The sequence below is a fragment of the Primulina tabacum genome, chromosome 12 (genome assembly GCF_025594145.1).
Source record: "Primulina tabacum isolate GXHZ01 chromosome 12, ASM2559414v2, whole genome shotgun sequence".
NCBI classification, from domain to species: domain Eukaryota; kingdom Viridiplantae; phylum Streptophyta; class Magnoliopsida; order Lamiales; family Gesneriaceae; genus Primulina; species Primulina tabacum.
Genome location: NC_134561.1, coordinates 3830930 through 3843438, shown reverse-complemented (window position 1 = coordinate 3843438; position 12509 = coordinate 3830930). Strand labels below are relative to the sequence as shown.

The 12509-nt window shown below is 37.5% G+C and overlaps 1 protein-coding gene across 1 annotated transcript; it reads right to left on the bottom strand.

Moving 5' to 3' along the window:
• Positions 1-10552: 10552 nt before the first annotated feature.
• LOC142521227 (F-box protein At5g49610-like) lies at positions 10553-12171 on the bottom strand. The gene is made up of 2 exons (XM_075624457.1): positions 12007-12171; positions 10553-11772 (listed from the first exon to the last, which is right to left on the bottom strand). Exons 1-2 carry the CDS (start codon positions 12043-12045, stop codon positions 10678-10680), a joined length of 1134 nt encoding a protein of 377 aa, XP_075480572.1. The 5' UTR covers positions 12046-12171; the 3' UTR covers positions 10553-10677.
• Positions 12172-12509: the final 338 nt, after the last annotated feature.

Here is a 12509-nt window from a genome sequence, read left to right as displayed (position 1 = left end):
AAAGTGTCACTACCCTTTTGTGAGCACTGTGTTACCAGTAAACAACACAGATTAAAGTTTGGCACTTCTACTGCCAGGAGCAAAAGCATATTGGAGCTGATTCATTCGGATATTTGGCAAGCACCGGTTGTATCCCTAGGAGGAGCGAGATACTTTGTCTCGTTCATTGATAATTTTTCTAGGAGATGTTGGGTGTATCCAATCAAGAAGAAATCAGATGTTTTCCAAATCTTCAAAGATTTCAAAGCGCGGGTTGAACTTGATTCTGAAAAGAAAATCAAGTGTCTGAGGACTGACAATGGAGGAGAATATACCAGTGACGAGTTTGATGCATTTTGTCAACATGAGGGCATCAAGAGACAGTTCACGGCGGCTTACACACCTCAACAGAATGGAGTGGCTGGAGCGGATGAACATGACCTTGTTGGACAGAACAAGAGCTATGTTGAGGACTGCGGGTCTAGAAAAGTCATTTTGGGCGGAAGCAGTCAAAACCGCTTGTTATATTATCAATCGTTCTCCTTCAGTGGCGATTGATCTGAAGACTCTGATGGAGATGTGGACCGGGAAGCCGACAGATTATTCTCATTTGCATACATTTGGAAGTCCGGTGTACGTTCTGTACAATGAACAAGAAAGATCAAAGTTGGATTCGAAATCCAGAAATTGTATCTTCTTGGGTTATGCTGATGGAGTAAAGAGGTTTCTCTTGTGGGATCCTACTGTTCACAAGCTTGTCATCAGCAGGGATGTTATCTTCGAGGAAGATAAAGTAAAGGGAGACAAAGGCATACCGAATTCAGAAACTACTATATTTCAGGTGAAAAATAAGACGGACGAAGGTCAATTTTCTTGTGAAGCAGTACCAGAGCACGAAGAACAAGAACATGTTGAGTCTGAGGTTTCTAATGTGAGGCAGTCAACTCGAGACAGAAGACCACCAGGTTAGCTTTCAGATTATGTCACTGAAAGCAACATTGCATATTGTCTATTATCAGAGGATGGTGAGCCATCGAGTTTCCACAAGGCTACTCAAAGCTCGGATGTATCTTTGTGGATGATAGCAATGCAAGAAGAATTGGAGGCTATTAGACAGGAATAAAACTTGGGATCTTGTTATACTACCACGAGGGAGGAAAGCCATCGGTAACAGATGGGTCTATAAGATCAAGCGAGATGGCAATAACCAAGTGGAGCGGTATCGTGCTAGATTGGTGGTAAAAGGGTATGCTCAGAAAGAAGCCATTGGCTTCAATGAGATATTTTCTCCTGTAGTTCGGCTTACAACAGTCAGAGTGGTGCTGATATTGTGTGCGGTGTTTGACCTACATCTAGAAAAGCTAGATGTGAAAACGGCATTTCTTCATGGAGATCTTAAAGAAGAAATCTATATGCTCCAGCTAGAAGGTTTTGCGGAAAAAGGCAAAGAGAACTTGGTTTGCAGGTTGAACAAATCTCTGTACAGTCTTAAACAGGCGCCGAGATGTTGGTATAAGAGATTTGATTCCAATATCATGAGCCTTGGATACAACAGATTGAATGCAGACCCTTGTACGTATTTCAAGAGGTCTGGTGATGATTATATTATTTTGCTGTTGTATGTGGACGACATGTTGGTAGCAGACCCCAACAAAGATCATGTCCAATGATTGAAGGCACAGTTGACTAGGGAATTTGATATGAAGGACTTGGGACCAGCAAACAAGATTCTAGGGATGCAAGTCACCGAGATAGAAGTAACAGGCAGATTTGGCTTTCCCAGAAAAATTATTTGAAGAAAATCTTGCAACGCTTCAACATGCAAGATAGTAAGCCAATTTCGACCCATCTTCCTGTTAACTTCAGGTTGTCCTCCGAAATGTGTCCTAGCAGTGAAGCAAAGAGGATGGAGATGTCTCGAGTACCGTATGCATCAGCAGTGAGAAGTTTGATGTTCGCTATGATATGTACAAGACCGGACATTGCTCAAGCAGTGGGAGCAGTTAGTCGGTATAGTGCGAATCCTGGAAGAGAGCATTGGAGCACTGTTAAGAGATCCTTATATACATTAAGGGTACCTCGAATGCTGCATTATGTTATGGAGGATCGGATTTTACACTCAGGGGCTTTGTCGATTCAGATTATGCAGGTGATCCTGATAAGATAAAATCTACTACTGGTTATGTGTTTACACTTGCAGGGGGAGCAGTAAGCTGGGTTTCAAAACTGCAGACAGTTGTGGCGTTATCTACAACATAGGCAGAATACATGGCAGCTACTCAAGCTTGCAAGGAGGCAATATGGACTAAAAGGTTCTTGGAGGAGATTGGGCACAAACAAGATAATGTTCCTTTGTTTTGTGATAGTCAGAGTGCCTTGCACATCGCAAGGAATCCAGCCTTTCATTCCAGGACGAAACACATTGGAGTACAATTTCACTTTGTGCGGGAAGTAGTAGAAGAAGGAAGCGTGGATATGCAGAAGATCCATATGAAGGATAACATAGCTGATTTTCTGACCAAGCCAGTGAACACTGATAAGTTTGAGTGGTGTAGATCCTCAAGTGGCCTAACGGAAACGTAAGCAGCAGGGAATGACAAGATTGAAAGGATGTGTGGAGATGTGTTTGATTCTCAATCAAATCTCCAAGTGGGAGAAATGTCGGCAAAATAATTAAAGGTGGGGACATACATAATAAATGCATGCAGAGGAAAATTCTTATTTGATTGTCTTTGTTGAAAAAGAAGCAAAACGTGTATGTGCAGCTGAAGGAAATATGAATACGCGTTTCTAACGCGTATTCACACGGACAGGGGGCTCTATAAATAGAGCTCCCCCCTTCATTCTGAAATCATCCCTTCTTCGAGTTTTCTTTCATCTTATAAGCATTTGAGTGCTTAGTTCTATAATATTTGTGAGGTGTTTTGTTCTCCTGTATTAAGAGAGTGTGTGTTCTCTTTGGAAACACAGTGAGTGAGTTGTACACCACAAAATATTATAGTGGAATTCTTTTCATCTTGCCCGTGGTTTTTACCCTAATAATTTTTAGGGGTTTTCACGTAAATCTCGGTGTCCATTTTATTCTTTATTTTCGGGTTTTATTATCTCAAATTCTACACGTGGTACCAACATATAGGTACGAGCTTTACGCCTCCTCTTGGAAATTGAGGCATAGGAAACGGGTCGAATGGTTTCAGTCTGTACATTCAATGTCAAAACAAAATCAAAGCTAGTCCAGTGTATATAGCCTCTAGTAACAAATGATCGACAATCGAAAGCTCCCCCTACTTTTGAGAGACAAGTGTTCTACATCAATATAATATGCCTCCAAACTTTATCGACTCCAATTGTTAGCACTGCAAGTTTGCGGCTTCAGACCAAATGGATCGATACCACCTTTTTTCACCACTTTATACTCCACGGAAGCCTCAACAAATGCTAGACTAAATTCTGAATAACATCTATTCGACTGAAACATGGAGTAAGAAAGGTCCCTTGCTTTGTCAAGGGATTAATGACAGACACAATATGCGGGTCTCTGCAATTAGGAGCCATTACTAAACCATTACAACTACTCCATACTAGATCTCCAAACCCGCAGTCAAACTTACATATATCGAGACAACCTCGTCACATTTCAACAAAAAACCCATTGCGAGCACGGTTCGCTGTCGCGGTCGTGGAGATCGGAACGGATGCTACCGTTCCAGTTACAATGAAATTTCACGGAACGGTCGCGGAACGGGTATTTAAAAAAAAATATTATAAATATATAAAAATTAAAAATTTTGGAAAATATTTAGAAATATAAAAATTAAAATAAATATCATTTAAATAGATTATTTGATGTAAATAAGAAATTTAATTTGGCGACGATTTTATCCAAACAATGCATGTGCTCAAAATTGCATTATTTGTACTATAAAGCAAAGATACGACGTGCAATAGGACCTACAATTGCATTATTTGTACTAGAAAGCAAAGATACGTGCATTATTAAATCCGTCGCTGAATTCGAATTTACGACGGTTGTATGAAAATCCGTCGCTAAATGTAGCGACGGTTTTGACTCAACCGTCGTCGATTTTAATTTGGCGACTGGTTTTATTCAAACCGTCGCTAATTATAGCGACTGGTGTTATTAAAACCGTCGCCAATGTAAATCGGCGACGAATAAAAACCGTCGCTACATACATAAAACCGTCGCTAATAACGACAGTTCAAAACAAAATCAGTCGCGAATTGCGTTCCGGTTCCACCCTGGAACCTCATCAAAGTTGCTGACGTTCCGGTTCCGGAACGCCCGTTCCGGCCGTTCCGTACCCGTTTCGGCGAACCATGATTGCGAGGCAAACAAAGATCCTGAATTATAAGTCCTCATGTTGAATCTGTATATGTGCCGTTATCTCATACTCAATAAGCAGCAAAAGTTTAATTTTTTTTTATTCTGACATTCAAAACGTTCCATCATATGATTTTAACCATTTATAAAGTGTTTTAGAATAAATAACCTTTGCAATGCCGGTTCCAACTACTCCGGATTTTAAGCGGAGATAACCCTTCTTGTAAATCCATACAAACATATCTTCCTCTTAAATCGTCAATCAGGTCCACAATCAGAAACTGAATTCCTTGTATAGATCACACTAGAGATCCAAACAAAATTTCAATCGAGGGTTGATTGCCGGAATTTCAGAAATCCGGCGACTTCGTGGTGGTGGAGTGGAGGAACTTCGGCCATGAGCTTCCTTGATGGGTGGTGGCTGATTTTTATTTCCGAAGTGGGGAGAGGGAAAATATCAATTGATTTATATGAAAGTGATTTAAAATAGGATAGAGTTTGAAATAATGATTTTCATTGAGAAAATGAAATTTCATTTTTACAGGTGCAAAAAATTTAAAAGCCTAATATACCTACTGAAGAAAATAAAATTCTATCTTCTATAACTTGATCCACTGCTTCTACCACATCTCCTTCTTCTGTCTTCTTCTTCCATCCTTTTTATTTATGCATAATTGGTCCTCTTAGTTTGTATTTTCTTCTCTTGCACCTTTCTTGATCAACATCTTTTTTTTTTTTTGGTCATTACCTCGCTGCATATATTTCAATATTTTTACAAATGGCTGCCAATGGAATCGAACCCTCATCCATATGTTGATGAATTTGGGCTACTTGGGGTTGCACCTCGACCTCTATAATGGCTTGAACACAAGATATTTAAGCTACTGATTCAGTGTTCACGTTGACATCTTGATTTTTCATTGTATTCCGAGTAATAGCAGCAATTCGAACTTGGGATTCAATATAGCTGATATTTTTTAAAATTTGTCTCTTGAAATTGTCAAGCATGACTCTGTGAGAGATGTGTTTGATGTCAAGAACAGTGATAGACTGGGATATGTTGACCAGCTGAGTCACTAAATGATCAAAAGCCGATTTGGTAGGAGATTCTGGTTTCTCAGTCGAGAAATCAAGTTGAGGAGGAGAAGAGAAGGTCAACTTGAAGTTCAAAATCATCACTGGTTGGAGTTGGTTGGACATCGGTTTGAAGGTCTGACACAAGTTTATTGTCTTTGTGCAGGACTATATTTGAGTGATAGTGTGTGTGTGTGTGTGTAAGAATTGTTATCTGAAAACTATCCGAAAGTGTTCTCACACACTGAGGGAAATGAGCTTCTATACTAAGCTGATATATCTTGAAGTGTTCCCTCGACTGGGCTGATTGCTTCTTTGTAAGCTGATATGCAATAAGCTGCCCTCTCTGTATTTTATCTTTGTACTCGTCAACTCTCATCATCGTCTTCATTGAGCTTCAGCTTCTATAAATAGGCATTTGGCTGAACGTACAGTGAGGCTCAGTGAATGAACCCGTTGCAGTTTGAATTTGTTCTCCCAAATAGATATCTGGAACATTTGGCTTTAAGCGCTGCTGCAACGTCTCTTATTGTACATTGATCGTACAATTGCTTTTGTACCTTTGTGCACAGCTGGATTAAGCTTGTCGTATCTGCAAACTGGTTCGCTTCTAACCAATGTTCTGAACTGGTCTTGAACTGGTGAGATGAAATCAGTTGACTCGTCAGCTAAACTGATTTCACTGATTCAGTCGAACTGGTCAGTTGGGTTCTACATCAGTTGAACACTTCATCAGCTGGCGTGGCTTCTGAAGGTCTTCTGCTGAACCACCTATCAACTGGACAATCAGTTGAACTTATCTTGATACTTCAGTTGTACTAGTTTAGTTCGATCAATCAGTTGGCACTTTCAGTTTGCATCACGATAGCTTCAATTTAAGCTTGGTAACTGATCAGTTCGAGGCTTGATCAGTTTCAGTTTCTGTGCATTTAGGTAAACTCATTAGAAACAAAAATAAACAAGTTTTGTTAACATCAAAATCAAGATTACGAACATGAAATGTTCCAACAATTCATTACAACATTCAGGGCACTACCAGGACGTCTAACATTTTTCAGGTGTAAAATGATCATTTTGTTCCTGAAACCCTAACTTTCCCAATTTACATTAGACCTTACAAAGACGACCCAAATCCATCCAAATTCAACATAGCACTTTAAAATACACTCATAAACATTTATTAGATGTAAACTTACGCTCCTTGACTAATTTCTCAATTCGTTTTGAAACTCGAACCCACGTCCCGGTTTCAGCCCGAATCAATTCGAAACTTAACCAAATTTGAACCATAGCTTATTAACACCTAACCATACCCTATCCAACAAAAATAAGCCATTTAGAACCCTCGGAATACACCTAGAAGGCTATTAAATTTTTTGCCATTTTTTTCGAAAACCCTAACTTGAACAAACCATGAGTTCCTTCAATCCTAGCCCTTAACCATCATGTCCAGACCCGAACCAACCATCCTAAGACCTAGAACGAAGCCTAGAATAGCTGTTGAGCAGCCACCACCCGTTACCTCCACAAGCTTTGCGCGACCAAACCTAGAGCCCCCAGCCCTACTCCTCGCTCCAGCCATCTCTTAACCCATCTAGGACCATGGATAGACCCCCTTAGGACCCCTGGACACATCCCAATAGCAGCCCACAGCCGTGCCCTTCTAAAAACCCAAATCGTGCCCTAGCTTGCCTTGAAACCCAAGTTTTCGTTCAGCCTATTCCCCCCTTCTTATCCAGCCCTTATCCATACCTCTATGGACCCTTAATCATGCTGAAAAGCATTCCTTCCCATCTGCGTATCATTGCAGCACCTTTGTGCAACAAAATCATGAATTTAAAGGCATGAAAACTCAAGTTTTAACATGGCATATGCCATAAAAACGAAAATATATAAGAAGAGACCATATTTTTCATACAATCATGTATAAACACACATAATATGGAATGAACAATGAATGAAGGAAGATTAAGACGTGATTTTGTGTGTTTCACGCACGAAATTCAATCCTTGATGCGAGGGACGTCGACAGAGAGACTGAGGGAGGAAGCCTGAAATTTCCTTGTACAAACTCACGTGAAGGTGCTGATGTGTGGTGTGTGGCCGTGTGCTTGGGAGAGGAGTGTCCTAGTGTTTTCTAGGTGTGTGCATGTTTTATGTGTGATGTAGGTTAGGGTTTAAAATCTCATGTTTTAATATAAAATATATGGTACAAGTTTAGGCCCAATAAACTAGGTATAACAGGCCCATTAGGTCCATTATAAAGTAGGTAAAAATTTTGTTTAGGAAAGTTTTTGAAAATAATAATCGAGCCTCGAAAAAGTCCTCGTTTTTTTAAAAAATCGAGTATCTGTTTAGAATACGACTCGCCGAGTAAAAACATCTCAAAAAATATATTTTTGAAAATATCATATAAAATATACCATATATTAAATAATTAAAAATAATCATTTAATAAAAATATTTTTCCTTTACGATCTCCGGTCTTTGTCCTCGATTGCGTCTCGAATAACCTTTAAAAACATAGTTTTATGCATCCTGGTAGAAAATCCTATTTTAAACATGTAAACATGCCTACCACATTTATTAAATGCAATTAAAATAATTTAATTAGTCATTTTTCATTAATCATAGATTCACGTGCAGTTGGATTACATTATCCCACTTTGGACATTACACTGTGAGCCACAAAGTTCTTTTTTTCTCTTCAATCAAATATCTCAACACGCTTTCTTTCGGTTCGAGTTCAATAAAGTCGCTCCATGAAAAGCTAATTTTTTTTTTAGAATAATCTGTTGATTTTATGCATTTATGGGCACACATTCATGTTGAGCCATGACTTTGATATTGCTGAGATTATTGTTTTTATTTGCGTCACACATCTGATGACTAGAAGAAAGGTCGAGCAGTCCTACATGCTGCCACCCTTGGCATAGATGTGCAGGGCCGATGACGTATTTGATATGTTAGGTCGATGTCACATGTGGGTACAATTATTTCGATCGTTTTCATGGATTCCAATTGATATACAAGATACCATTGTTACATTACATGCATTGCATTGTATTTGTCAAATTACATGCCATTTATCTATGATATGATTATTCGATATGCGTGCTGAGATTTGACCCCTGTCCTTTTGGTGATATAGGGATTGTTATTTGATTCCATGACATGTAATACAAGTGGTTTCAAACGTAGTTGATAAAGCATCTGCTGATTGTGTCAGTGAGCCTGAGTTTGAGTTGCCAGATATTTATATATTATTATAATTGGATTTTATACGTTATCAAGATATGCCTCGAGTAGTTGTATGTTAGGATATTTGATCGTTGGATTTTATTATAGTGTGATCGAGCTAGTGTGACTGTGCATGCAATTTTATTATTGTCATGGAACTAGTGCGGCTTCTCATGCATATTTGCTGATGTTGGCCAGTGCAACCTTTGTTGTTGGATATGTTCCGTTGGATTTACTCAAGCGTATAGTTTTGACTATTGAGTTGTTTGATTTCCTCGGTATGTCTTATACGGTCAAAGCCAAAATTTTGAAATATTTTAATCCATTTTAGCTGTCTATACTGATTAATACCAGTGTTCTAAAAAACCCGCTTAAGCTTCAAGCTCGACAAAAACGCCCCACTTCAAAGAAAAGCGGAAAAAAACGGTTAAATTGTTGTTTGGCAGAATTAAGCGTAATTAAGGCATTTAATTATGTGTGCTTAAGTAAAATTAATCGCATCTATTTATTTTTAAAATTTTTATTTTGAAGGTATGTCTTTTTATTTTAGAATAATACATTAGGTTTATAATTTAGATGTTTATTTTTAATTTTAATTATGATTAAGCATGTATGATAATGATTTGATTGAAAATATTTAGCATTTTTTAATATGATCTAGTTGCAAAAACAAATAAAGATTGCAATTTTGAGATTTTTATGCTTTTATAAATATGATAATTAATACATCAGACTTAAATTTATCATATTTATGTATTATTTTATCTATTTATTGGTTTGAGATAATTATAATTACACTAAAAATAAAAAAAACGTTTTTTCACGCTTAAGTATATGCTAATCTCGCTTAAACTTGAAAAACTTGGAGCTCGACATCCGCGCTTCGGAGCGTTTCACGCTTTTTAGAACCTTGATTAATACTGATTGAATGCTGATAAATTGTAATTAGGATGAGGGCTCTCAGCCCATTTTGGAGAAGGGATCAAAATTACAAAAATACTGGAATCTGATTTTGACACTATCAAAACTAAAATTAGAAAGATAAAATTACAATTTTTTAAAAAAATATTTTAATAAATTATTTAAATCGCGACACACAATTCTTCAAATTATAAAACTCGAGGAGGATTACTTTTCAAGAACAAAGTTTGATTAATGTTATTTTCCGAAAAAATTTCCAGAACAGACCGGTGCTTATAGAGCAAACAGCCGCAATTGTGTCTGGTCGTACTTGCTTGCTTCACTAAATGTCCAAAATACATAATTCAATATGATGTTAGAGGAAAGCAAAGGACTAATCAATATTCTTTCTTCTTTGTCTGAATTAGGAGCCTCACAGGAAATTTTAAAAATAATGCTAACAGTCCAACTAAAATATTGTACAACAACAATTATATCGTAAGATTTTGTTATTAAATAGTGAGATTTTACTATTATTTCATGATATTTTTTATTGAATTTATCATGAGATTTTGATAAATGAATTTATTATGTTGTAAGAATTGATGTACAAATTTGATTGTACGTGTAACGTTGCTCAAATTTTAATACGTAAAACAAAATGAATAAATGCACAACAAATATCCCAAAACATAAATATTACTAACCCAGAAAAGCAATAAACCAGTGCTTAACAAGACATAAATGCAGCAAGTTATGCTCTTATCAAATGATTTAGCAGAAGATAGATAAGGAGTTGGAAAAGTTAAAGAGTAAATTTCTGTGTAGAAAATTGAATATCTTCCTTGACAGTGGTCCAAGATGGGATCCTAGCTACGTTCGATATTTTCAAGTTCGAGCAAGGTTGCTTCTTAATTCAAAAACGACTTCAAATATTTTTCTAAAGATACCTTTATCATAAGATCAATCAGTACCACCAGCTTGCATGAATTGAAAGAAACATAAAAAAGAGGGAAATAAACCAACAAACATGTAGAATCAAATATATGCTTTCCACAAACTAAGAATGCAACAAGAGTCTTGTCAAATTAAAATTGAATGCCAGGTGCAACAAAATCTAGCTAGAAATTGGCATTTCCCATCTATTTTGTAGTTGGTGCAACTAAAAATTCTTCTTCCAAGCGAACCAGGCTATTCACATGAGGTCGAAAAAACCGTGATACTTTATTGGTGTCCAACTCAAATGACTGGATTTCTCTTGTCTTGACATTGTAAGTCATGCAACGTGTTTGAAGGCCTATAGTGCTGAAGACCAAAACCTCCCTAACCACTAACCAACCAGAGGGAATAATTGAATTTGCATATTCGCCAAAGAGGTCCTCAAATCGGTAGATCAGAGGTTTCAAATCAAAGCTAAGCGATATGCTCCACTCTCCAGTTTCTGAATTCATTTCCCAAACATCCATAAAAAATTCATTGGCTTCATTAGCAAAGGATAGATTACTGCCCATTGGTAAAAACTTTCCGCATATTTTCGGTATTTCAGGCAAAGGAAACCGGCGAATGGTTTCAGTCTCTACATTCAATGTCAAAAGAAAAGTGAAAGTTTCGCTAACCCAATGTATGTATCCTCCAGTAACCCACGGTAAAGACATGAGAGGTCCCCTGGTTGCACGAGATAAGTGTCGTACGTCAATATGCCTCCAAACTTTATCAACTCCAATTGTTAGCACTGCAATTTGCGTACATTGATTAAATGATTCGTTACAATACGCGTGCACCACTTTATACTCCATGGAAGCCTCAACAAATGCTAAACCAAATTCTGCAAGATGTCCTGTCTCACAAAAATACGGAGGAAGAATAATCCGCTGCTTTGTCAAGGGATTAACAACATAAAGAATATGTTTGTCTCTAGGATCAGGGGCCAATACCAAACCATCACAGCTATTGAATACTAGATGTCCAAACCCGCTGCCAAACTTACATATCTCGAGACAACCCCGTCGCATTTCCACGTAAATCGCGTTATGAACTGATCGCCAGTCCTGGATCATAATTCCAGGAGTTGAATTCCGAAGATGGTGGCTGGCGAAACTTGGGGAACAAATCACAAGGTTCCATTCTTTGCAAACATGCCTCACCACATCATGTAAAACTTGAGCAGGAAGACGTGAAAAAATATCAAACAGCACTTCTTGGGGTATACATCTCGACGTGTAAGCGTTGAGGGACACCTGCGTAGTCACAAAGAAGAACCATACCGAGTTTAACCCAAAATTCTCCTCCTTCGCCCTCAAATTCAACAGAAAATAAAGTGGGAAAATCACTGGCCCAAGAAACCCCAAAAAAATCATAGAGAACGCTACAAATTATTCAAGCAATTCCATGAAATCGAAAACTCATAAATGTGTATTCGTGGCTAATTATTCTTCTCTGTAACAAAAGGATAATTATTCACCGTTAATTACCTCAGTCTTCGCTTCACTGGGATCATCAGCATCGCCCATTTCAGCTCCTATCGGTGGTCACGGAGGCGGTTGGCAGCGGAACAACAACCTTGTGGCGGCGGAAGAGGGGATATCCCAGCAGTTCTAAACCATAAAAAAACCGTACAAGGGATTTTTTAAAACCTCCAATTTAGGTCATTTTACAAAATACCCTTTAATTTTGGGTAATTGGGTATAAAATCCCTACCCAAGTTTTTAATTTAGAGATCAGTCTTCCCGTCAGAAATTATTATTAGAGCTCCATCCTACAACATTTTTTTTTAACTTATAGCTCCCCAATGTAAATAAACAACGTTATATTTTAATTGTTAAAAGTAAAAGTTTACGGTAAAAAATAAAAATCTCAAACTCAGAAAATATGTTAAAATATAAAATTTTCTCAACTCAGTTGTGTTCTTCTTCACAAATTGAAATACCTATTTATAGAATTTCTTTAAAAATAATCCAAAAATAAATACATCATT